Source organism: Gadus chalcogrammus, chromosome 6 (assembly GCF_026213295.1).
Source record: "Gadus chalcogrammus isolate NIFS_2021 chromosome 6, NIFS_Gcha_1.0, whole genome shotgun sequence".
Lineage (NCBI taxonomy): Eukaryota > Metazoa > Chordata > Actinopteri > Gadiformes > Gadidae > Gadus > Gadus chalcogrammus.
In genome coordinates, this window is record NC_079417.1 from 9,476,590 (window position 1) to 9,503,315 (window position 26,726).

The window sequence follows — 26,726 nt, forward strand, 5'->3', positions numbered from 1 at the left end:
CACAAATCTTTCAACAACTTTTACCACATGTAAGTTTGTTTTTTCTTTCTTTTCAGCCATTTACTCCAAATTTAAAAAGTCTATCTAAACCGAGCTAATACCCCGCCAACCCAAACAATAAATGATTAGTGAACCCAACAAACAAAGCAACAAATACAGTTTATCTTGCTCATTCAAATATATCCTCTGTCTTAGCTTGTACAAAATGTCACATCTTCAACAAGTTCACACACAGACTGGCTGCAACTGAATCAAGGTACATTTTCACAGATTATTGACCCCATTTAAAGTACCAAACAGGAGCTGGCTAATTTCTGGCAGCCTTTCTATTGTTCCCCTGCCTGCAGTCTTAAATCATCTGAGAATGCCATTGCACATTCTAGGCTGAAAGGCCGAAGGTTAGGCCTACTGGGCATTTTAAAATAACTCCTCTTGTCTTCTCAACTTTCAGGGGTGTGATCTTGTGTGAACTTGCTTGTTTTAACGTCTGTTGTGTAATTCTGGGTGTCTGTGGTTATTTGCCATGCCTGGGGATTTATTGGTGGGACATGGATGTGCCTTGGGCTAAGTAAGCAATCATTTACATATTTTCCACAGATGAATTGTTTTAGCGATGTCAAATTAGCTGTATTTTAAGTTGAACTATGCATTCGCAACATTGCAATAATTTGCGTTTTTGTGTATTCTCTGCGATTAGAAGGGAATTGACTTGGGTGAAAGTGTGCAGCCATTTTCAATAGGGGTGACATGTTGTATGTTTGTCATATCCCCGCCTGCTGCTTTTGATTTCCCAGTGCACATCAGTGCAACAAAGAAGGGCTGTGAATAGGGAGAGGAAAGAGAGAAGCAGAAGAAGAAGCAGAAGCAGAAGCAGAAGCAGAAGAAGAATAAGAAGAAGAAGAAGAAGAAGAAGAAGAAGAAGAAGAAGAAGAAGAAGAAGAAGAAGAAGAAGAAGAAGAAGACCCCACTTGATGTATCTTGCTGGTGGGCTTGAGGTTGGACCCCTGCCTGCCGGCCCTTCATCTCAAGGGGCCTAAGTGGGACCACTCTCCAGGCTTCCTGGAAGAAGTGATAGAGGGGACACACAGACCTGCCCATCGCACACACCCCAGATAACCAACGCATCATTACAATCAATACTGTAAAGGGACAACTCAACCTCCCAAAGAACATTCATTCAATATTTGTATTGGTTCGTCCATAATGATTTGGACCATCGGAACAATTTAAGCATTCTCTGGAAAATGAATCAGAATGGATGAAGGTAGTTAGGGACATGACAACCTAACTGACTGTACATATCTGAGTTGACTCCATAGGCTTTGAAAATTGGAAAGCCTATTGATTTCCCAAGTGAATATTCATGTCTCTGGTGGTGCACTGGCACATCCATAATATGATTTGAAATGGCAGGGACATTAAATAATGTTGCTGAAAAGTATTCATGAGTAGCACATAATGGCAAAAATAATGCTGCTAACTGCATCCTCAGTAGAATTATTACAATTAGAAGATAAGAGATGACCAGGGTACGTCATGCGTTGCATTATGATTATTTAATGTGGACTATCCACCTTTAAAAAAAGCCTTTACTTGCATGTCACCCTTTAGATAGTGATACTTTGAAACCCTGTGAAAGTCTTCACGGTCAAACTTTCATTGGCCTCCTTCCAACACGTCCTAATTAGTCAGGAATGGAAATTTCTATTGTCATCGTATTGTAGTATTGTCATCTTAAACACATTCACATATCCATATTCACAACAATGTATGTGAATCTAAAAAGTCAATTGGGATGCACACAATGTTTGTTAGCACAGGATATGGTGTTCGACTCCCAGTGGAAAGAAACCGGGTTCAATTCCCAATAACGACAGACCTGTACTTTCCCCGACCTGCTCCTTAATAACATGTGTCTGCTAAATGCCTAAAGCATGGGTCACCAACCTTTTGAACCTGAGAGCTACTTCATGGGTACGGAGTCATACGAAGGACACCCAGTTTGATACACTCTTCTGAAATAACAAATTTGCTCAGTTTGCCTAGTTATATATTATTATTAATGATTAATGATGCTCATCTATGTGAAGACACTGATCATGATAATGATTCCTCACAGTAATTATCAACAATGACTTAAAAAAGGTGGGAAAGAGTTGTTCAAGAATGAGTAGTGCTATTTTTTAGAACAGGCATGCGGGCGCCTCATATGGTCCTTGCGGACACCCTGGTGCCCGCGGGTACTGTGTCGGTGACCCCTGGCCTAAAGAGTATCTCCAAGTACTAAACAGTTTTGATCCTTTTTATAAAGCACCAAAAGATTAAGTTGACATGGAAACATCTTAGTCAGACTATCCGATGCAATAGAAGCCCAGACTGTATCACAGATAACAGACCCAGTAAAGTCATCGTTCAAAAGTGGACAAGACAGCTGTGTGTTTTCTCTGGTCCGAAAAAAAAAAAAAAAAGAGAAGGCCCAAGTGTTTTGGCTCACCTTAATTCATTACACACATGATAGTCATTGGCCAGAAACATGAAACTATTTGTGCATTATTGAAAAGTAGCGCAACACCTCCCAGAGTCCAAGATGTCCCCCCTACTCTTGCATGTTCCCTTTGAAGGTGCCATTCACTGTTGGCTTGGAGCATATTTCACAATCAATTTCATTATCTCTAAGCAGAGGCCCCTTGTTTCCTAGAAATCTGAGATGTCTTTAACTGTCCCTGCATCACAGCATTGTGAAATCAGGCACAGTAATGTTTAATGCACTTATACTCAGCCTCAGTCCAGGCCAATGAAGCAGCTAGGTTTTCATTTGTTACGGCATATATGATCAATTCTGATTTCATTTGATAATAGTACACATATACTGGGTTCTATCTCAATATTTGATATTCTTAACAAATTACAGGTACGTGACTTTTATCTTAAGTGATGTAGTTAAACCCAAGCATCTGTTTTGAGGGTTATACAATACCCCCCCCCCATAATCTTCGTTGTCTCTAATAGCTCTGCAATATTCTTTTATTAGCTTAAGCGTGTGGTAAGATGCTACCCAATAACCATCAATAGAAATGTCTGTGAAATCACTGCATGCACCCTTTTGTGCCATCTGTTTGTCTAACCGTTCTCTTATTTAACAAATTTTATGCATTTTAGCTATTTAATTATATTTAAATCGTTGATTTCTCTATTGCCGTTATTCAGGTTTTGCAATCGTGGGTGTTTGTTTGTTTACATAGTACATGATACTTTATCGTATACTTGTAGATTGAATCTTGAAGAACATTGTGGTTTAATTCTCCGCTTGGCCTCCCTGTGTTGGCAGTACTTCAGCAGGATCCCGGGCGTGTGCGTGAAGAGAAACAGTGTCACACTGGGTAGGGAGGCCTTATTTCTCTCTGTGCTTGCTCACTTGGCATCAGATGCGTGTAAATATTGACCGGCCAATAGAAATACATTACCCATGAATCGTTAGAGACTGTAAGTCATTTTAAAAACAAAGTGAATGTTGTGAATGTTTCTCTAGGCATTCAGCACCAAATCCATTGGTAGATAATCTCCTCACACCCTTGTCCAAAACCGCATGTGACATTGAAATAGGATGAAGATAAATGGTGGAATCAAACAATGGAATAAGAAATAATAGAGTTTGACCGCTTTCCCTGAGCATCTAACTGCTCTCTGAATAAAGTTTTTCACATGTCTGAAAGGGGGCGAGTCAATATTCATCATTCAAAGATCATCTCGCTGAATTATACATTGATTTCCGATCAACAGCGTTGAATAGGAACTGAAATTGCCATTCCCTCCTTTCATCCTCACCAAAGACATTAGCTGTGTGGAGCCGCGCCACTTCCCTTTAGTCATCCCGTATCTCTTCTCAGGGTGATAGCAGCCGGTGACTAAGAGGGTCCTCCTACTCTGTGTCTCCTCTCCCTGCGTCACCAGTCTGATACGAACAGCCTTACGGGCAGGCTCTGCTTGATGCTTTATCTGAACCAGTACAGGCCAAAACGGATGCGCCCAAACAGAGGCCAGAGGGAATGCAGAGAGTTGGATCAGTCATCATCAGACTATCAACATTTGTTAGTAAATTAATTAAGTTAATAATTCGTTTTGTACTAGGTTGAACTTTTAAACTTTGTGGTTTAAAGACTTTTATATGGTTTTAACTGCAGCAAACAATAGTCTGTAAAGAGCAGCGAGTGGCAGAAATAAGACAGCACTGTCATAGAGGGCATTATTTTAGGGCTAAAGAGGAAACACAATAATAGCACCTCCAACTTTAATAATGTGCTGAAAGCAGGCTGAAGACCAATACAAAGGTTGTATGGAGAGAAAAGTCAAAGTGCATTTCAAAAGTTTCTTTAATAAATATTGCAAAACTTAATGAAATAAAAAGAAAAAAAATTATAGGTTTTGAAGCAACAATTGGCCAGCATCACATTTTAAGCAAAGATTACTTTCCTAATATTGGCGCTGTCGTAATTAAAAAGCAACATCGTTGGCGGGACAGGTACATTTGGATAATGATAATAATAGTATCGAGCAATGTTATGTAGATACAATTTTTTATATCTCCAATATTGTCATTAACATTTACTTTTACTCAATTAAACCGTTAGAATTTATCTGAAGAAATAATGTCCATCTATTTGGAAAAGTCAAACATTTGAAATCGATGGACGAGGTGTACCCCAACAGAACAGTGGATGCACGACCAAAGGGGACGTTTTTAAAGAGAAACAACAGAGGAAACATTGGCCCCAACACTCCAGCTGTTATACACATTGTGCACATAAGAATAGACACAGGTAGACTGCACAATCCCGGGAGAAATGTAGACACCCCCATTTTGTTCTTCATACAGCTCTTCTCCTCAAACACATTTTATTTTTCCATGGCAAGGAGGAGGGCGTGTGGATGGATCTTCCTTCTCCATGCATGATATCGAAGTTAATGCCTTTGGAGTTTTTTTCTGTCCATGTTATCGTTGTCCATCATGAATTCAGTCCATTATCGCACTCTGTGGTTGGGCTACTGCATGAAGAGTATACTAAAAGCCATACCGATGCAGAACGCAGCCACCCAGGGACTCTTCCGTTCACCTGATGCAGAAAAGACATCGACTTTGACCAAGTACTCAAGTTACAAATTTCTAAATAAATTCCACTTAGTGTGTCAGTGATTCGAACACAATGGACCATGCTTAGAATGCAGTCGTGCAAACGCTTTCTAGATGCACTGAAGACTCATTTGGAGATGCCGCATACTAATTTAAGTGTGGAAACATATTGTTCTTGCCAAATAACAGATGTAATTCAGGCTGGCTGAAGCGATTATTAAGTCTTATTTTTACTTTTAATAAGAGGCATAAACCCAACAATGCAAAAGTGCATATCAGCTATGTCGCAAAAAAAAAATCATAAGTGATCACTCTCAGGACACATAGTTATTGCTATCAGTGCATCTTATTCTCTAGACACCAGGTCTGGGCAGAACCTTGATCCCAACCAAATCATCACTTACCTATTCTGGCACATTTCCAGAAGATACCTAGAAGCCTGTAAGAAAAAAATAAAGAACAAAAGACCAGGTTATACTATATCAAGTGTCTGGATAAAGAAGAGTGAGATAAATAGAACTGATACAATAGCCTTGGGTTTTATGATAAGAGTTGATGAATGAAAAGATCTTGACGCCGCATTACTATTACCAAACACATATATATATATATATATACACACATATATATATATATATATATATATATATATATATATATATATATATATATATATATATATCTTTATTTGGTGTTGAATTGGCATGTTTGCCATTCATACATTTTATGTTCTTATATAGTTATGTTCTACTGTGATTACTGTATTGTATAATGTGTGTTGTTTTTTCACAGTATCAAGATGTTGCAGTATCATTTAGTAAACATCTGCATGCTCTTATTATGCATGCTCGTTAACTAAGTCCTAAAAGTCTACTTGCCTAACATGAGAACAGATCGCTTGGTACAAAACAAATTAAATTGTATAGTTAATTAGTCCATCAAGCATGTTGATATCATTTCAAATTGCACTGCATAATCAGTGTTTGAAAAGGAAAGCTTTGCTTTATTATTTCCGTAAACATTTATGGTACCCCAATTAAAGTTTTATTTTTTTATCTATCATTATAAGCAAATAGACCCCAGCCGGTTTGGATTGAAAAAATATAATAGATTTGGATTTGGGTAGTTATTTTGTAAATGACGCTTTGAAACATTTTAAAGTGTGTGAAATCATACCCAGTCTTATGCTTTTCCAACAGTGATGGAGCCATTGCTCTAATGTAGGCACACGTACATATCAGCAGGAGAATCACCGTTAACAACGACTGGAAGTTGAAAATAGCAGACTGCAAAACAAAAACGACCCAATGTATTAGGCAATAGTTCTTATTGTTTCGATTGTGCCAGTAATTGTGGGCAGAATAGTTGAATAGTGGTAGGATGATTCCAGGATGCACAAGTTACATTGATCTTGATGATCTGCATAACATTGAACCATTACACTGGTTACTTTCGGGAGCTGTATGAAGTACCAAGTCCCTGTTATAAACATAACTTGTGGATCCTCATCATCATCAACCCACCCACTCCCACACCCACACACACAGCTGTAGCTACGTGGCATGGTACAACCACACAACAAAACTACGCTAACTCGCTAGTCTAAACTTGTAGTAGTACTCATGCATCAGTACATGTATACACAACGCCTTTAACTGGATACAGTAGCATCGCACAATTCAATTTAATTATAAGGACTTATAGTCATTCAATAAGCAGCTACAAAGAGACAATCATAACTTGATCGTTAGCTGACAGTTCTCATTAGCTACACGCATTAGCTTTGGCTATCGTTTGCTGAAGAAGTAAATTATCCACAACGTTATGTCGCACATCCAGCTATGCAGTCTTTACATCCGACTAACTATTCAATGAGCTAAAGTTAATCTTATCTTACGGGAGCGATAATCTTACCATTTTTTTGTTGTTAATCAAAGACACATCACACTCCCGTTTTTTTCCGGTTCTTTGGAGTTACGTAGCCACGCAAGTGACGTTCTCGTTTGTGATTGGCTAAGAAAACTAATCATCGACGTGATACAAATGTTACCACTTCCGGACTCTCACATCCTCCATACAGTACTGTACAGGGTAAGAAGTTAAAGTGATGATTACTTACAGTGGAGACACAAACTATCTTAGCTATCAAAATCGTCTTCTGAGCTTATCTGTTATCACGTTGTTTTTATTTATCCTCTTTATAACAGGGGAAATGGGGTCTTTCAGCTTCAGTGAAGGCAGCAGCATGAGGCTGAGGGCTGTATTTGTGGTCCGCTGACCATATCCCCTTTGCTGCTTTGTTCTAAATTAAAAAAGGGTTGATTATGACAAATTAAATATGGCCCCCCAGATACATACCTTAAGGTGCGGCCACACCAGACGCGTATCTCGCGTACTTTTTACGCGAGATACGCGCGTAAAATGTTGCTTGACCATTTTGTGTCAAAAATGGTCACATACGCGCAATACGCGCCATACGCGCATACGTCACTCGCCTAGATGAGTCCAATGTCCATGCAAGTGAACGGAGCGTTCCCTCTTCGTCATAACTATCAAACCAAATGTTATGTTATGTTACTATTTCCACCCAGAATAAAGAAAGTTGTCGGCCGTGGCTGTGTGTGTGTGTGTGTGTCTTGCCCCAGGATGAGGCTCCCCACGGTAAAGGCTCCAACACTTGGGTGTGTGTGTGTGTGTGTGTGTGTTCCCCCAGGATAAGCTGCGCTGGAGTCCGAGGTAGGAAACCCAAACGCCGCCGTGTTTGGGTGATAGAGTTTAGATCGGGTTAGATTAAATAATCTCGGATATAAATAACAATAATCGGGTTAAATAACTTCACATGGTGTGTCTGGTGTGTTTCCAGCATTCGTAGTGTTGATCAGCAGATATATAGTCCGCCAAGACGTTGAGGTTGCTTAGTAACCAGAGACTCTGTCCATGCAAGTGAACGGAGCGTTCCCTCTTCGTCATAACTATCAAACCAAACATCCTTCACATTCACCGAGCGAACATTATGAAAGTAAAATGCACATTTCTCGCTAGAAATGTTTCCATAAAAGCATTTAATGGCGTAACTATGTTACTATTTCCACACAGAATAAAGAAAAATGTCGGCCGTATGCTTCTGTCCAAGCTCACTACTCTCTGCCAGTGACGTCGGGTCAAGCTCAACGCTGATTGGGCAAGGCGGCAATCGTCAGACGCGTATCTCGCGTACTTCGCGTAAAAAGTTCAATTTTTTGAACTCTTGAAATGTACGCGATATACGCGATATACGCGCGTATAGCGCGTATTGCGCGTAAATATACGCGCCACATACGCGCTATACGCGCGTACAATGTTGCTTATACGCTTAATACGCGTAATACGCGTAATACGCGTATTAAACCAATGGTTCCCTATGGAGAAAATGGCGATTTGAGACGCGAAGTACGCGAGATACGCGTCTGGTGTGGCCGCACCTTTACATGTTGAAGATATCCATCCTCCATAATAACTCTTCTGCTAGAATATCCATTTCTCAGATGTCTGACTGCGTTTTTTATGGTTCATTCTTCGCACATTTATGTCTTCTTCCTTGCAAACATGCGACGGCCACAGCATCTTGATCACATTTATACCATGTTGTAATTCCTAAACCGTATGCCAATTTCACAATCCAAATGTAAATAGAACAATTTTATATTGCACACCACCCCAAAAATATGTAGCATATTTCCGACATACAGTTGGAGACTTGTATAGTTGGAGCCTGGTTGATGTAACATTATGTCTGTGGAATGAACACACAAGTTTACTTGTATTACGCATAACACACATAATGTACATGTGCTTAGCCAATAATAGAAAAAAAAATTGCTATGGTAAAACCAGTTTTTAACAATACTGTTGAGAATTTGACTAAGCAAAATCACTCATATGGATCAATAGTATATGATTTTATTTTACCATCATGAAATACGTTGAACCACATCTATCATGGTATGTCAATTTTACACAGCAGTAGTACAGAGTGTAGTACAAATTGATGTAATGCAATTTTACCATCATGAAATATGTTGAACCACGTCTCAATTATTCAGATTTTATAGAACACACTATTAACACAGAATCATGACCTTCTTCCAAATCAAAGAATCATGTCATTGTTGTGTATTGATGTTTTCATACAACCATGGCACACTTCGATTTCGTCTGACAGACCAGACTGTTTGTTCCGTGCCACTTGGAGGTCTTTCTCTTCCTGTCGACTGATTTTATTGTCATGAAATGGCATGTTCTCAATTCTTGTATAGCATTATTCTTTTAGTTATTGAAGTTATTATTGGTTTTCTTCTGATTTATATGCTCTTGAAACAGTATTTGGAGTTCTTCAAACTGCAAATCATGATGTAATTGCATTTTAGGCAAACTACACAGACAGTGCTTGACTGTCTGTGGTCCACAGTGTGTCTGTATTGTTAACAAACAACTAATGTCCGAGGTGAAGCACCTTGACTCAATGGCCAGGTTTATTAAATTCCTCCAAAGTGGTTCTCAACTACTACTCATCCTTACTGGATATTGAAGATGTTGAACACTTAAAGCTGACCAGGCATCTTCAATATGTTGCTGGAGCTAGAGTAGTGTGCAGAATATCTCTACAGATCAGCAAAGGTCGCAACACAAACAGACCCTACAGGCAAGTTCCACATGTTTTGCTTTTGACAAATGTATTGCTCATATGTGAAAAGCAATCTATTCTTTAGTGTTTGAAATAACTTTAAAATCCTGGACACTTAACAATTTATGCGTGGGAAGTAAATTGTGTTTTCTAACTACGCTGTCTGTTTGTGTGTGTGTTTGTGTGTGTGTGCACGTGCGTGTCTTGACCTTTTGTGTCACGCACACCTGGAACTCTGCGTGCTGCGCGCATCTAGTGGTTGTAATGGTCCATTGAACGGTACTGCGTTGCAGAGCGAAAACCTCCATCTGCCGTTCCTTGCAGTGCACGATCTGTTTATTTAATTGGCGTGTACTTCTGACATTACTGCAGGCAGGTCATCCTCCCTGCAGAGCAGATGCTACAGTTACTAATGAGTAGCTGGGATCCCTTTATGAGGTTAAAGTTGACTCCTGAAACCTGTTGCTGATACTCCTCACTCAGGCCACACCCACCTCCCTTTCTGAAGGACCAGGGGTCAACTTTAATCGGAGGTCCTGTATGTGTGTGTGCGTGTGTACAGTGCATGCAGGTATGTGTCTTGCCTCTGCAACATCCCTCAGTATGAATCCTCTTCGACATCTGCTCTGTCAGCCCTTCTCTCAGAGAGCCTTTGTACATAAAGGAACCTCCAAGCCACGCAATAAGTTATGGCACGCTCTGCGAAGGGGCTCATTTTCAGTTTTCAGACATGTCCATTTTGGCCACCTGCCAATATGCCTGTCCCTTTTCACGCTGCCCTGTAGTTAGGCCAGGGGAAGATGTCCACCGCGCCTCTAACCTGGTGTTCTAATGGTTTCGGAGGTGTTCTAATGGCGTGTTCTCACCTGGACTTCTGCAATCAAGTAAAAGTTTCGCTCGCTTCATTTTGTGAACGGGATCGAAAGAGATGGCCATATGCATCTTCTTAGGTTGTTTTTGTTAGGGATTTGTCCATCGGTAATCCGATTTCATGGAGTAAAATTGCATTGTGGTTCTCTGCACTTTAATAGAGGAAGGTCGCAATGTTGGCGAATGAGCTTAAGAGCAGTACACCCCTAAACAGCTGTTCCTTATCCAGCTTCCCTCTCTACCTCTGACCATGATGAAATAGGGTGGTTATTGCTGAAACTTTTAACTTCATGCACTTTCGTAGAAGGGCGATTGTAGTTATCTATATGTGAAAATAAAGAATGATTTGTCTCTTCAGCTGTTACAGCAGCTAGAGGTGGACACTGAAGGGGGACACTGAAACAAAGAGATATGAAAAGTAGACTGAAAAAATAGGATTAAAAGTGGATTGTCAAAAGTCTATATAAAGCCATGCACAAATTAAATATAATATATTACATTTAGGTAAAATAAAAAAACATCCTTGCTTGATCGCCAATAGATGAAACGTAATTTTAATCATGATGTTTTCGGGGTAGGTATGACTCGGGGAATGGAATTATAATTATTTTTCTATGAAATACACATTGTATGTGCACCTTATCCCAAAAGGTGTGCACCTTGTGTCTCTCCGGCTCTTTAATACATGTCGAGTTGAGTCAAGTCAAACTCATTTGTATCGACCTTACACCGTTAACAACTCAAAGGGCTTCACTTGACGGACAAGAGAAACTCACAAGGAACAGGAAAGGAAGATCCCACTTTCCAGGAATAGCTTCCACAGAAGGAACTATGTATGCAGGGAAGAGCGTGGCAATGATTCACATACTTTCAGGGCATCTCTTTCAGTTCCCTCTTCAAGTAATCAACCAAAATTAGATACATTTATTTCAAGATAAATCATTTTCTTGTAAGGACAAGACTTTTCATTTGTGCTATTGTCTGTGCTTTGCTTCAATACAGACCCTTTTACAATGTAATTCAAGCACATTGTGTTGTGAAGTATGACCAACATCAACAGCATGTTCTCTTAATGGTCATCGGCTCTTTGAGGAAGACCTCATAGATAATAGACGCACCATCTTGAAGGCTAGTGTTTATTTTCTTCTGCAGGTCTGAAGGCCATGGCGAGACAATGAGTGGCACAGTGCTCAAGATCAATGTGGCCTCTCACCCAGACACCCCCTACTTCCTACGGACGGAATGGGCTGGAGACGTGGGTGCTGGGTTCACTCTGGCTCTCACCGATGGCAGTGCTGCCTGGATAGGAGAAGGTAAGGGAGCTGCAAACCCAGCACACATAAACATGCATTGTATGTATGATTCCACGTGAAGCCACATGTATGAATGCAAAAAACAAAACAAACTAAAAACTAAACAAGAGACCAATTAAAGGTAATAAAGAAATTACGTTTGTACAGGCTATGGTTGTATTACAGCAAGGCCCGCGATCAACACCATTCACTTTTGGCTCTACCGAGCTGTCATCAGGTCTGACAGTCAGCAGGTCTTCACTGTGCAACCACCTGGCTGAACCCCAGCACAAAGCTATTGACTCATTAGTTAGTAGAGGGACCACATTGAACATTTTCTGCTTCACTTATGGGCTCCAGCTTACAGGTGTACCCGATGGATTCAACCTGTACAAGACCTATCATTGTATGTGTAATGGTGTATTTTTAAGTGGATACTATGGTGACCTTGTAGAGGTATCTGTAGCATAATCGGGCACACTGGTGCACCTATGGCCTTCCATCTGGACAGCTGAAGGGCAAAGATATGCTGGCTTTGACAGATATGTGGACACTCGCACGGCAATTGTCATTTGTGCGCCCCTGTACAGGGCTCTTTGATTCTGTGTTTAGCTTAAGATAATTGGGACCTTCAGCCCTTTGGGAGCAGCTGTGCAACAGCGAATTGCTTGATCCTAACATTTTTGTTGCCGACTGTCTTTGAAGGTGTTCACACATTACTGTATAGTTGCATGTTTACGTTTGAGTCTGTAGCCGAAAGCATGTTTTCCCTGAAGGCTGACCAACTGTATATTTTGCGTTCAGTTTCCGAGGACGAGGTGACAAGGGAGGCGAGTGACATGGGTGTTGACAGGCAACAATATGTGGACGATCTTCATCAAGCCCTGGTGGAAGGTGAAGAGAGAGGAAGAGAGGGAGGAAGTGGAGGAGGTCACAAAGCCGAAAAGGACAATTACTCTTTTCACCTTACACCAGATCATTGCCATCTGTCATATGAGAAGACCTGCAAAGGAATTTTGGTAAGCAACTAAACAGGTGATGCTATTTTATGCGGACTATAATAAGGCAACTATCATGTTCTTTATAAAGATGGAGGTGTCAAATTGCCTTCTACCTTATTAATGTGCATTCCACAGCCTCCCATATCAGAGCTTTCAGAAGATGTTCTCAGGTGATTGTCTAAAATATATTTTGCAATCTGTGTTGTAATGATGGGATTTACATTTAGCATTTGAGTCAAACACACTCACCACTAAATGATCCAGCCTCTATCATTTAATTGGGTTCTCCGAGTTCATAATATCTTTTTTAATATTTGCTACGGCCCCTGAGGTGGCCAATTTGGGTTTGGTTTGTTCAGCTTTTCCTTTCACAGCGAATTACTTTCATTAAGTAGCATATAGGTTTAGTTAATTGTTTGTTGGCCCAAATTATAGTGAATCTCTGACTACGTTTACTCATCCCATCCTTATTCCCCAAGGATACATTTATTTCCTAACAACATGCAATTGTGCAGAAAGGAAGTATTTTGCTTTACAAGGGGCTGTTTAAAAGATAAGGTTTACAGCCTCCCCCAGTATTATGGTATGATCGCAGGAAGGTATCCCCAGGCTATTGATAGGAATCTGACAATTTGTTTGCATTGTACTAGTGCTGATCATTATAATTTTCTTCTTTCTTCCAGGCATATGCCCCTTTAAATAGAAACCTTCTATCTATAATTGAGCAAATCTTCAATTTGTTAGACCCATCACAAGTATAGTAAACTCTACCTTGTTTGAGAGTTCCTAAGATTGAGTAATTCTCCTGGTGCTTCGCCACGATTGATGTTGAATTTCTCCCAAAAATGGTAGCACGCTGTTAGCCCCGGGCTAGCAGGTCACCGGGGGTCCTGTGACCGCAGCAATAGAAAGCATGGGGGCTTAATGCCAGGGGGTTAGGAACACCGGGAGGCCACAAAAGGCCTGATTTATGGACTGCGCTACCTTGATCAAACAACCAAGGTTTCTTTTTCCCCTTCGGCCAACACTGAATGCATGTTGGCCATTTAAGTTAAGCTGGTAATAACTGAGACATGGACATGCATCTTTTCTTTAGCATATCCTGGATGAAAGGATGCAAGAGTCTCAAAAGCCATACTCATTCATCCTCTGGTATTTAGACAAGAGTGCAATCAAGGAAAAAAAATAAATAATAATAATAAAATAATTATGTATATATATGTATTAGTTATTCTATCGCTGTCTCACACCTGCTTCCTTTCTCTCCAGATTTTCCCTCAGTTCTTTTTCCATGCCCCCTAGAAATTTAATAATTTAAGGTTAGAGATATGAGCAAAATGAGGCAAGCTTCCTTTTAGGAGCAAACTAAATAGAGTGCAGGGACAAACCAGGTGGTGAACCTGACATTGATATTTTATGAATATGACCCCAGAACTTGTAATGATATGTGTAATTAGGGGTTTCATGGTTAACCTGCTCCTAAGCAGGTATTTAAGACGACCTAGCCAGACTTTAACTCCTCCTTAATGTCTCTTTAAGTACTTCTCCATCACAAGGGCAGAAATCGATGATGTAACTCGGACAGATATAGCACGCTCATCTGCTTTACGATTGGTGAAGATAAGAGGCAGAGAAGAATACCCTTTCATTTTGTCTGCTTCAAATCAACATACTCTGATATAGCTCTAGTGATTGTCTGGGTGAGGGTTCCATAAATATATTGCGAACGATTAATATGGGTGCATATTCATTAGATATCAGATGAAGGTTTGAATCTTCGCACATTCACAGTTCGTTATTTTGTTCCGTCTTTGCTGGTTTTCAGCCATGTTGGAGGTTTCAAGGAACTTCTTTAATAACTACTTTTTAAATGAATTATTAAGGGAAAACCACGTTTTTTTTATCCTTTGTAAGCTGCTAGATATTGTTATTGCTGCTGGCAGACATTTTCAATTGGCTGATACTGTATCTACAAATGACTCCATTATTATTTCTCAGTTAGAGACTTTTAACCAGCTCTCAGTCTCTGCTCTTGTTCTTTCATCCTGTCTTCTCTCATCTCTTCTCCATATTCTGTAGCCATTCTTTTTCTCTTTTCCTTTTGCAGTTCTGTCAGAAATCACTCATGTCATAGATGTGTTGGATGAAATAGAATGGTAACTCGCTTAAGTTTGGCAGTATGGTTGCACCCTTTTAGGGAGCTCCCTGCTGTCGGATTTATAGCATGACACACAGGTCAGATACAGCATACCGACATTTAACCACAGAGAGCACTATACCATCGCCCTATGGGGTACATCGTCTATCCCAACCCATTGTGTTGCACACTAACCTTGGCAGAAAATGTGTGTGAGATGGAAGGTCTTAAATTGACCGCCTATCTGTGTATGTGCAATTTGATTGGACCAGGTTAGCTGTCCGTTGATAGGTGGCACGTGACTACATAGAGGGCCCTGCCACAAATGGCATGGCCAATAAAAATCACAAGTTTTCATTGTTTGTTTCTTCTGCCTCAGCTTGAAACCAGGCTCTCAATGGTTTGACTCTCCAAGTTTTCCGTAAGTCATCCGTAGATTCATCAGCAGACCTGAAGACATATTCTGCCTAAGTCTGTTTACAGATGAAGTTGATTTAGTTGATTCTCATCTAACTGAGCCCTGTTTAGCAGGCCTCTGAGCTCAGGCTCTCGCTATCGCCTCTCATCTTTCAATTGCAAACTGCTCATCAGTGCAGTGTGGTAGCTCTTCTGTTTGTTTCTTCTTGTTTCCACTCAGCTGTACTTTCTCTGCTCTTTTATTTTTTGCTTCAGTCGTCTGTATAACTGTTGCCTCCCTCCACCTCCATCCTCTACTCTTGCTCATTTCCTTACCGTTGCATTCACCTTGCACTTATTGTCCATTCATTCCTTCAAACCCTCATCTCCTCGGCCCTCTCTCATCCCATCAAATCCTGCAGCACGCCCCTTCACCAGCCTATTGTCATCTCCCACATGTTCAGATATATAAGACTTCTTCCTCAATAGCATCCTCTTCAACCATGGTGGTCCATCTTCACCATGCTCATGTTTGGCCTCTGATCTTTTTATGTTTGTATTCTGTATCCATCATTCTGCATCTAACTATGGCCTATTCTTGTTTATCCGAGTTTGGACACTTGATGTGGCTCAACTGGGTAATTATTGATGTGGTATGCAGTGTTTTGACTCTACATCGATATTTTTTAAACCTCCTTTTATGTGTGTATGTAGTATTTACCGATGTGTGTGTGAACCGATTTTCATATGACACTGTGTGGTCGCCATATTGTCCCCCTCTATCTCTGTTGTGGTGGGCTGTAGAAGAGTGTGTCCACCTTCGACGGTCTGCCCAACGTCGCCCCTTACTTCCTGCCCGCTATCTGACCTCACGCCTCTGCACAGAAGTCTGGGAGGCAGATGGGCTTGCTCTCTGCTTGATGCCAGAGAGAGAGAGAGAGAGAGAGAGAGAGAGAGAGAGAGAGAGAGAGAGAGAGAGAGAGAGAGAGAGAGAGAGAGAGAGAGAGAGAGAGAGAGAGAGAGAGAGAGAGAGAGAGAGAGAGAGAGAGAGAGAGAGAGAGAGAGAGACCCTTGCTCTGTCGCCATAGCCACCTCCCGCACAACGCCAAGCTGCTTATCTTTGTGGATCAAAAGGCTGTGCACAAGGACTTCGTTCTTTTCCTGCTTATATTTGTGTTTTTCCTACGCGCTCAATCGAAAACAAAATGGGGGCATCATCTCGCATTAAATAACTGATGTTGACATGATACATACATCGCTATATTGCATGTAGTTTATGGAGGCGCTAAAATTATGCTCATCTATGAATAAGAATTCTACAAGCTATAGCTGTAGCCATCTTATTACAATAAGATCTGGTTATCCCATGGGATGGAAAGTTCACCCGAGGACACGGCAGAGGGAGGGGGGGGGGGGGACTGATACGGAAAGCTTTGTTCTCAATAGTTATGGTAATATAACTGGGGGATGGAGGGTCCTTTGGACTTTCCCTTCCACACCTACATTTAGACACAAACAAACACACAGACACATACATACATACAAACCTTTCACACCGTGCTGTCAACAGATACCCGATATTTAGCAGTCCGGTTCTCATCTCATTGCTAACGAAAATGTTCTTTAGATTTTGTTGTATTATGTCCAGTAGTGTCCCTCCGCCTCTGGGTGGGAGTGTGGGTGCCAGCGGTCCACAGTAGTCCTGCGTGAAGCCTGGCACACTCAGGCTTCACGCCATCTGACCTCCCACAGGCTGGCAGCCGCCGGCTCACACACACGGCACTCTGACCTTTGGGCTTGTATCGCTTCCACACAGGAGGAAAGCGGGGGATTGTCACCGTCTGGAAACTCTGCCCGGCCCACTGTTGTTTTCCACAGTGCCGCGTCTCGCCATGTCGTCTGTCACGTTGACTCAATTGTCTCTATTGGGCGAGATTTTGGCTGTGGATGTCCTCCATTTGGCTCTTGCAGTGAAAAAAACAATGGGACACAAGATGGATGCCATCAATGGCGTCTATCCATTTTTTATGATTTAATCAAAATGATCTAATAAAAATGAACCCCCCGATAATGAGTCTGCCGACTCAGTCGGGGGGAGGGGGTGAGGGGGTGCGCGGTGATCCTGGCGGAAGTCGGCTCTGATTGACATGTAGTTTCGGGGGCAGGGTCTCAAGAAAAACTGTTTTGCCGCCCCCGCAGAGTTGAGGGGGAAAATATTTGATAGTAGTTTGATATCAACGGGCAAACTCCCGACTCGCTGGGGGAGAATGAGACCGGAATCGGCGATAACAGTGGCAACAGCCAATATGGAGAAGGGAGCCTCCCGTTTCTCCTAGCGGATGACTCAGATATCTGGATTCAAATGTTGACAATCAAAAAAAGACATAAACCCATGATTTTCCTCCTTGTAATTTTAAATCGCTTAAACTGCTGCTTTACTGTTTACCAGGGCAACAAGGCCCTTTGTCTAACTTGCGGAAATGCAGGCGGGAAATGGTTCTTGAAATGTTGCTTTCAGTAGAGTTGACTGAGCCTTTCATCAGAGAGGGGTTTTGCAGCAACTGCCCTGTAAAATGTGTCTCCCCCAGAATGCCTAAGGTTGCCTAGTGTGGACCACACTAGGGGTTGGTCCACACTGGAGTGATCGTCAAGACCATCCGCGTCGTGTGTACTGCCGAATGCCAGCCCTGACTTTTGGGCAACAGCCTCAACGGGGAACCACAAAGGCACAGGAATGTAAAGGAACAGACCCGTGTGTGCGGACAGCCCTGGCCCTGCCACGGTGTTACTGGGCTTTCATCAAAGTGGGGACTGGTGCTGTGTTATTATTATATTATTATTATTATTATTATGCCGCAGATGTAAGCAAAGGATTTACGTTAAAATAAAAGTGTGCAAATGGTAGGAGTTTGGCAGCTCGCTGTTCAAAGGCCTTCCAGTATCCCTGCATGAGAGGATTTATGAGTGAATGACATTCGACATGACGTTCACGTGAAGTAGGAGATAACAGAGTAGGCGTAGGGGGAAAAAGAGGGGCGGGGCTGCGGTCGGTGAGATGAGGAGGCGAGATCAAAGCTTGTCGTGTGCTTGACTTACTGTAACTGTCAAAGTGCATAAGATACATGGCCTGCATGCACCAGGTGGGATGTACACAAGTCATTACGTTGAGTGATGGCACCTTCATTCACTGTCCCACCTCACGCTGAGGTAGACAAGAACCGCACTGGGAAGACTTGAGTCACGTATCTCCTTGTGCTTTTAAACCCATCTTAAACGAGGCTTGATTCACGAGGCCGCTGTTAAGGGCTGTCCCGTCCAGATCCCACCAGCTGTATCGAGTCCCAGTAGTCCAGGGAGCCAGCTCTCTCTGGTTTCTAGGAAGCGTACTGAGTCACCGATGGTGCCCACTGGACGCCTGCACTGGATCACTGTGACAATCCTCCTTTCTGCTGTGGATGTTTATGAGACCTTGGGAAGCGTCTTATTCCTATATTCTGGGTGGTCTCCTCAGTGTCCTCTTTTCCATTAGAACAACACATAAAATGTTATTTATATATATATAGAATACATATATATTCGTTATTTGGGTTTGTTTTTTCTGTATATAAATGGCATCAGACCTCATCATTGCCCTTATCCCTCTCCAGCTATTTCCTCGCAGGATGTTTGGAAACACCTACGCTGCTGGCAGGCGACGGGGACACAGATTGTCCGATGTTAGCTGCAGCGCGGATTGGATAGTATTATCACGGCCATCTGGCCGCCTGCGTTCGCTGTGTGCCAACTGCCTTAGAATGCATTCGAGCATTGTTATTCAGTAGCCAAAGGCTAGAACAATACACTAATTATATTGCTTTGTCTAGGATGTTTAATGCAAATATGTAGTTTAAACAACAATATCTAGTAATACAAGCACAGGCTGTGTCCCATTACGTGTGACAGATGAATAGATGGAGCGATAACTAAGAGACCTAGATTTACGAAGGGATCAGGAGGAGGTAGAGGGAGCCGAAAGAGAGAGAGAGCCGAAAGAGAGAGAGGGCGGGAGGGACTGAGTGGATAGGGAGCGAAGGAGAGAGAGAGGGAGGAAGGGAGGGGAGAGGGAGAGAGGCTGGGGATCGGTGAGTGTCCACTCATGGTAGCATGTTTAGGCTGAGGAGGGAACAGCTGTCTGGCCTGCCAGGACAGCATCCCGCCTGGACAAAAATGACAAGTATTTCATGACAGTGTTTGAAGGTGGCCGCTTTTATGGCAGCGGGTCGGCGACCCCAAACGCAGCCCCGCAAAGGTTTAGCACTTGACCACCTTCTGGTTTCCCAGGGCACTATCTGTCTGTCTATCTAGTGTGTGTGTGTGTGTGTGTGTGTGTGTGTGTGTGTGTGTGTGTGTGTGTGTGTGTGTGTGTGTGTGTGTGTGTGTGTGTGTGTGTGTGTGTGTGTGTGTGTGTGTGTGTGTGTGTGTGTGTGTGGCGGGGAGGTTGGGATGAGGGGTTGGTGTGTGTGCTGCATGTGCAAGTGAGAAGGAGAGAGCAGACAGCAGAAGGGCCTTGTCAACGGTCTCCAAGAGCAACGTTGAAACAAATACTGCACAATGCTGTGAATGAACTGTAGTAGTTCATCCTCTGAACAATGATTACAATTTACTGTAATATCGATAATATCAAATCAGGAAATTCATTCGTTTTTTAGCACTTGTATTATAACTTTTAAACTGCTTAGATGGCGTGTTATAGTGCTAACTGCAATAATGTGCATTGTAAGCCCTTGTAGTTTTAGAAAGGTAAACCATTGCTCATTGCTATCAAATATACATGTAAATCTGAGATAGGGGTTTTCAGCGAGAGGACTAGTTGGTCAAACTCGTCACACACTCCTTTAACCCTCACGTGGTTCATTTCTTATGTCCTCTCCTTTGCTTTCACTCCTCAATAGTCTCCTATTCACCTGTGTGTGTGTGTGTGTGTGTGTGTGTGTGTGTGTGTGTGTGTGTGTGTGTGTGTGTGTGTGTGTGTGTGTGTGTGTGTGTGTGTGTGTGTGTGTGTGTGTGTTTTGTGTGTTGTGTGTTGTGTGTTGTGTTTTAAAGATACCATTAGGCTCTGTGGAGCTGCAGCCTGCCCCTGATCCTCTGGAACTGAACCAGGAGCTGATTGGCCAGACCCTGCAGCAAGGCACTGAGCTGGGCTTGTTAAACACCAAACTGCGGGAGGAGAACCGGCAACTCAAACGGGAACACAAGCGCATCCTCAGAGAGTAAGATCACACAGATTAATCACATTTAGAATGCATAATGATGGGATATTACTGACTGTATTATTATAAGAAGAAATATAACCGTCCACAACCATCTTAAACATTTAGAAAACATAATAATGGTTTATTACTGACTATATTATTATTAGAAGAAATACAAGCATCAAGAAACATCTTAAACATCTAGTAAACATGATAGTATATTACTGACTATTATTATTAGAAGAAGAAACACAAACCATTCTGCTCTTAAACATGAAACCAAACACATTGTGTTACTTGGTATTACTGACCATATGATTTAGAAGAGAAAACATCTGCTGAACACGACTGTTCAGTCATTATTTCTGGTCGTGTTTTTATGTTGTTTTTTCCCCTAACATCGGCCTGTTTCTTTTTTCCTTTGCCTAATTTGTTCTGAGGGAACAGTAATCAATCACCCGGCATAACGTCCTGACTAGTGGCCAACTGGAGAGTATAGGGAGTCCCACCCTGGCCTCAGCATCACTGATGTTTACTCCTGCATTGCATTACCTCTATATTGAATTAATTACTCATTTCGTCATTGACCATAACTATCAAACTGGGACTTGATTTTATTATTCATCAACTCTTGCTTTCAGTCAAACGTAGGCTTGCGGAATACAATACAAATGGCGAGATTCATATCTGTTTGGGATTTGGTCCTATTATTCAGAGAAACAACACTTCTAAAACAATTATCTCTACGTTGGGAATGCTTGAGGGTGAGTTTGAGTGTGTGTTTATTTGTGTGTATTTCTGAACGTGTATGTGTGTGTGTAAACACGTCTGTGTATGGCAACGGGGTAACAAACGGGGCCGGGGGCTGATGCGTGTGTGGCTCAGCGTGCGTTGGCTCTTTGCAGACTGGGGCAGCACGTCAAACACAAGGAGGCGACGGAGCAGAAACTCTACTCTCGCTTCGTCACGGTGCTGAACGAGAAGAAGGCCAAGATCCGAGGCCTGCGTCACTCCGTCCGTCAGCTCCAGCGCACCGCACACAGCGACGATGAGGAGGAGGACAAGGAGGAGCAAAGGTCAGCACAAAGCGCCTCCACTATGCTCTACTGACCGGGGGACCCAGACCCCCGTGGTACAGCTGGTATTCTGGTTTCTGTAGCGGTACCGACTCCACATTTTGAGGTCGGTATCGACTTCGAAATGGCTTTGGCTGAAGTGAAAGTATCCCGTCTTTACGGAGTCTAGGGTGTGATGGCTTGTACTGCATCTAGTCCACCCTCTACATAAAATAACGTAATGATTTTCAGCCCCACCATTAAAGATAGAATTTTTCTCAAATATTTTTGGCTTCATTGTTATTTTCATTGGTAAATAGAGTCTAATCTTCCATATATCAGTATCCAAATTAAAGAAATATGTTTTTTGCTTCCATTAGTGGATGGATATTTTTGCTTGTTGCGACATACTGCAAACCCTAGTAGAGGATCCTGTTTGAAGCCTGTTTACTGATTACAACAAGCTGAATTCTGTCCCGATGATGCTTTGTGTGTTCATTTTGGCTTTGTATTTGCCAAACCATCCTTCTGTTTCCATCCAGCAACAGAGAAGCTGAAGATGTCACTAGAGAAGAGGAGACGAGGATAACGCCATCTCAGCAGCCAACCATACTCATTACAGGTTTGTACGTCTGTTCATGTGTGTCTTTTTTAATATATATATATGGCTAAGATTCATAGCAATGATTGCTTCTTCGAACCCAATCGCAAACTGGGCCATTGAACTGGTCTGAACCCACTCACGCACACAAACAAAGAACACAGAGGCATCGGGTCGGGTGCTGACTCCAAGTGAGTTGCGTGTTCACTGCAGGTTTTTTGCCCCATGGGCAACATTACTGTGTCAGCATCGTATTGTTACGACAGAGCACTCGCCATGTGCGCAATCCCCCCCTCTGCCATGTGCGCAAGCCCCCCCCCTGCCATGTGCGAAACACACACGTAGCAGGGCGGGGGGAAACGGGGCGAGAGGGAGACCGTCCAAGTCACTCCAGCTGACGCACGGGTCCTCATGTGACTCAAGAGTGTGACGCAGACCTAGTCCCCAGCCGTTTTACCCTCTGCACATGTTCGAACAAGCACACATTATAAGGACTAAAGGTGTCAACACACACACACACACACACACACACACACACACACACACACACACACACACACACACACACACACACACACACACACACACACACACACACACACACACACACACACACACACACACAGTGTGTCGTACCCCAGGAGGGGAGGGGTTCTGGGAAACACCGGCCGTCATGAGTCATGAACCCACCCAGTGAGGTCCTCTCTGATTGTTCCAGCACGGCGAGGCCTTGAGGTGGTCTCCCCCCCCCCCCCCCCCCCCTCTTCTTGCATCAAGGGGGTGCGCAGGCGCGATTTCACGACTGCTGACTCATGCCCCCCCTCCCTCTCTCGATCCCCTGGCCACCCCCTACAGTACGGCCGCAGTCTACTGGGGTAACCACGTTGGCTTCCTTCTCAATGGCTTTGCCTGTGTGCACGCCAAAAGGCTGCGCCCCAAAAGAGTCATTATATTGCAGCAACGCACTGACGTCGAAGCAGTTGCATCAGGAGGTCTGGATTAACGTGGAACCGCTTTACTATGGGGTCTTTTGTTTTGAGTCTCACACTGTTTCAGTTGCTTCAGCCCCCCCCCCCCCCCCCCCCCCTCCACCTCTCTTTTCTCTCCCTATCTCCCTGTTCTATCCCCATCCTCTCCCTCTCCTGCCTTGACCCTCTGGTTCCCCAGGCTCGGGTGAAGATGGATGACGGGTTGTTCAGGGTTGAGCTCAGGGCCCTGGCCTGAGCGTTGCGGTTTGCTAGCCAGACACTCTGGTACATTGCTGACTGGTGGCCTTTCCGCAGATGTTGTGGTGCTAAAGGCCCTGTCGTCATTAACGATGCTACGGTGTTATAGTGCTCTTGATATTCATGTAATTGGTCGTATCTCACTGGCCCCAAAGCCTACTCTGTCTTCCTGAAGCTATGCCTAAAGGAGCAAGTCTAGACATGTAGGCCTACTTTATTTTGACCTGCTTGTTCTCTCTAAATATATATTCTTGCAGTTTGCCACGAGGTCTTTGACTCAAGAAACTGCTTTCTCCATCTTCAAAGAGAGAGCAATTTATTGTGTAGCCTTAATGTCTGTTTATGATGGAATTAGCTTTTTATGGTTGGTCCTATTTTTATAGTACGCGATTATAGTATGAATGTCTTTCTGGATTTTAGAAAGAACGTTGCAAAAACGATTGGCACGCATATTCAGATTTTAGGTGGATTTAGGGTGTCTTCCTGATATTATTTATGTCTGTGTGTATAAGTGTAGTACGTTTTTGCACTATAAAGCAAATGTTGTTTAAGTGCTCGGGTGGTACCAGTCTATATCCTGGCGTATGGTTTTATAATTTTTACGGATATATTTGACCCTAGTTGACCCTCCCACCCCCAGGCTGTTTTCATATCGACAGGTCTGGAAATAACTGATAATTACAGGGCAAAGAGGACGAACAAAAGAAGGAGGGAAAAAAAGGAAAGCGTTCAATCTTTGACCTTTCCCTCCAGGCCGAGCATCTGACATGGGACATGGGAAACACATCCGTCACAGAGAGGAACAAGTATTAACACCGCTAATACCACTGCTAAATACTGATGATACTACTGATAACATTACTACTATCACTACAACGCATGATAATGTTGCCTCCTGCTTACTACTTACTATTACTACTGCAAAAACTACTACTATAACTACGGCTATTGATACTACACTACTGATTCTACTAATATTATTTAAAGTGTGTCTATTAATACCAGCTGATGCTACATATTACAAATGGTACTGCTTATACTGCTGCTATTACATTTCCAGTTACTATCAGGCTTTATTTTAAACAATATTCAAACACATTCAAAAGAAAAGGTTTTAACCCCTGGGGCGTATACTGTGTTCAGATTACCTGTTTGTTCATCACAGGGATAACGCGACAAAGGCTTCATCTACCATTGTGCACCGGTTCAGGTTGTAAACTGGTTGGCTGTCACTTGGGAAATCCCGTTCATATCACGGCGTTGCTTGGCTAGCAGACTGGAACCTTGGGCCCAAGGGAGGCCCATACAGCTACCATAGGACTGAGGGATGTGTTTGAGATGCTGGTGAGGACTGCATTGCAGAAGTCCTTGTGGAGATCAGAGCCCGAAAAAACTTTGTCAGACAATGAACGAGTGGTCTGAGTGAACCCAAGTATGTCAATTATTCTTATGTTTTTGGTTGTGGTGGAGGGAAGAGACTGAGTGCGGGTCAGCCCTCAGACAGCCTAGATTGATGGAGATCTGGACGGATGGATCTGTGACGTCTGTAAGTACGCAAGCGGTGGTGTGACTTGAGGAAATGGGAAACGTACGAGAGGGCGCGTCAAAAGCTTTGGAATAAAGTAGTTAAAAAGAAGGACGCAAGTAGAAAAAAAAACCACTCAAAGGCTTATATCGTATCATCAGAACACATCCACAAACTGCTGTTGCACTTTAACTCTCCCAATCAGGTAAGTGGGATGTCTGCAGCCAAAGAATGAACGACGACAACGGCTTGCGTCAGCCTTGCCCCTTTAGGGCGTTCATCTAGCATTCACCTTTGTGTCTGCCTCATTCTTGAATCTGCAAGGCTAGCATCAGCCCCCTGAGAGGACCGCGGGGTGTGGGTCGCTCTGTCTATCTGGACACATTTGTGACCTTGTTTGTTTCCTGTCTAGTAGCTGTACCGAAATGTTTGGCTGTGTGGAATGTTGTCTCTCTCTACCGATGAGGGCCACAGGGCATTGGTGATGAAGGGTCTGTGAGGGGTCCCCAGAGGTTATCTGATGTATAATCAGTCATAAAATCTGCCACACATTGCTGAGGGAAAACGCATTCAGGGTGAGGAATTCTGGTGGTGTTGCACCAAGTTGACCTGTTGCTGAAACCTGAGCCATAACAAGCACTCCAAAGAACTGATTAATGATCGATGTTCCATGCCGACCAAAAGCTGATCGAGATATACAGCGACATGCCAAGACATCTGTTCCTTCAATAAATCAATAAAAATAATACTGCTAGTGTTGACTCAAATGGGTGTAGTACATCCTGGCAATACGTTTTAAACAACAGAAATAACAACAAACAAGACAAATAACATCTGGTTTGAGTTGTCCATTTATCAGTATTGATTCTGAACCCTCTGTCTTTCTCTATCTCTGTCTTCCACTTCCTGCCTTTACCTCTCTGTGCGTCTCTCTATCTGTCTGTCTCTGATGTGCAGGACGTGATCTGGTGGCTGGTGGTATACCCATGGATCAGAGCGTCCCCAGAGACCAAGCCTCTGCCCCCAGGAGGAAGCGCCGGTCTCTCCGTGTCCAGACTCGGGATTCTTCCTCTGACCCGGAGTGAAACCAACGGTGGTCACTTCAAGTACACACGATCACAACATCAACAGGAAACACAGCGCAGGATATGGGGCATCAGACTTGTTCTTTAGATTTAGTGTTGTTTTTGATATAATGTGATTATTCTCACAAATTATTCAATATTAAATTTGATGATGCATAAAAGTGAATGTAATGGGGAACATGTTTTCAAATGTTGACAGTGAACGGAATACGCTTTCTACCCCATGTGTTTTCAATTTCAATGTATTGCAATAAAATCGTATTTTATGAAGTGATTTCAACAGTGCCATTATCGTGCTTGTTAACAGTTGCAGTTGATCTGGAACCTAGAATAGCCGTGTGTGTGTGTGTGTGTGTGTGTGTGTGTGCGTGCGTGTGCACGTGCGTGCGGGAGCGGGCGCATCTGAATGTATGCGCCTGCGTGTGTGCGTGTCAAGACTAGCGACACAAACACACACACGCACACACACACACAAATGTATGTGGATTCTCAGACTGTTGCCTTTTTAGGACTGTT

At 42.8% G+C, this 26,726-nt stretch overlaps 2 protein-coding genes across 2 annotated transcripts; one reads left to right on the plus strand and one right to left on the minus strand.

Annotated features, from left to right (window-relative positions):
* Positions 1–4,297: 4,297 nt before the first annotated feature.
* On the minus strand, positions 4,298–7,153 carry tmem167a (transmembrane protein 167A). The gene is made up of 4 exons (XM_056592354.1): positions 7,043–7,153; positions 6,305–6,414; positions 5,533–5,567; positions 4,298–5,111 (listed from the first exon to the last, which is right to left on the minus strand). The coding sequence occupies exons 1-4, from the start codon at positions 7,043–7,045 to the stop codon at positions 5,041–5,043; spliced, it is 219 nt and encodes a 72-aa protein (XP_056448329.1). The 5' UTR covers positions 7,046–7,153; the 3' UTR covers positions 4,298–5,040.
* On the plus strand, positions 7,126–26,502 carry LOC130384244 (DNA repair protein XRCC4-like). Its single transcript, XM_056592353.1, has 7 exons — positions 7,126–7,219; positions 11,814–11,974; positions 12,758–12,972; positions 20,570–20,736; positions 21,624–21,794; positions 22,316–22,395; positions 26,083–26,502. The coding sequence occupies exons 2-7, from the start codon at positions 11,836–11,838 to the stop codon at positions 26,208–26,210; spliced, it is 900 nt and encodes a 299-aa protein (XP_056448328.1). The 5' UTR covers positions 7,126–7,219; positions 11,814–11,835; the 3' UTR covers positions 26,211–26,502.
* The last annotated feature ends 224 nt before the right edge of the window (positions 26,503–26,726 follow it).

What these genes read in the sequence shown, in the direction of transcription:
- LOC130384244 (XM_056592353.1), top strand. Translation starts at nt 11,836, where the DNA reads ATGAGTGGCACAGTGCTCAAGATCAATGTGGCCTCTCACCCAGACACC. An exon ending in TGCTGCCTGGATAGGAGAAG is followed by an intron (nt 11,975 to 12,757) that starts GTAAGGGAGCTG and finishes TTTTGCGTTCAG; the next exon opens with TTTCCGAGGACGAGGTGACA. An exon ending in CACAAGCGCATCCTCAGAGA is followed by an intron (nt 20,737 to 21,623) that starts GTAAGATCACAC and finishes GGCTCTTTGCAG; the next exon opens with ACTGGGGCAGCACGTCAAAC.
- tmem167a (XM_056592354.1), bottom strand. An exon ending in TTGGAAAAGCATAAGACTGG is followed by an intron (nt 5,568 to 6,304) that starts GTATGATTTCAC and finishes TTTTTCTTACAG; the next exon opens with GCTTCTAGGTATCTTCTGGA. An exon ending in CTGGAAATGTGCCAGAATAG is followed by an intron (nt 5,112 to 5,532) that starts GTAAGTGATGAT and finishes TTTCTGCATCAG; the next exon opens with GTGAACGGAAGAGTCCCTGG.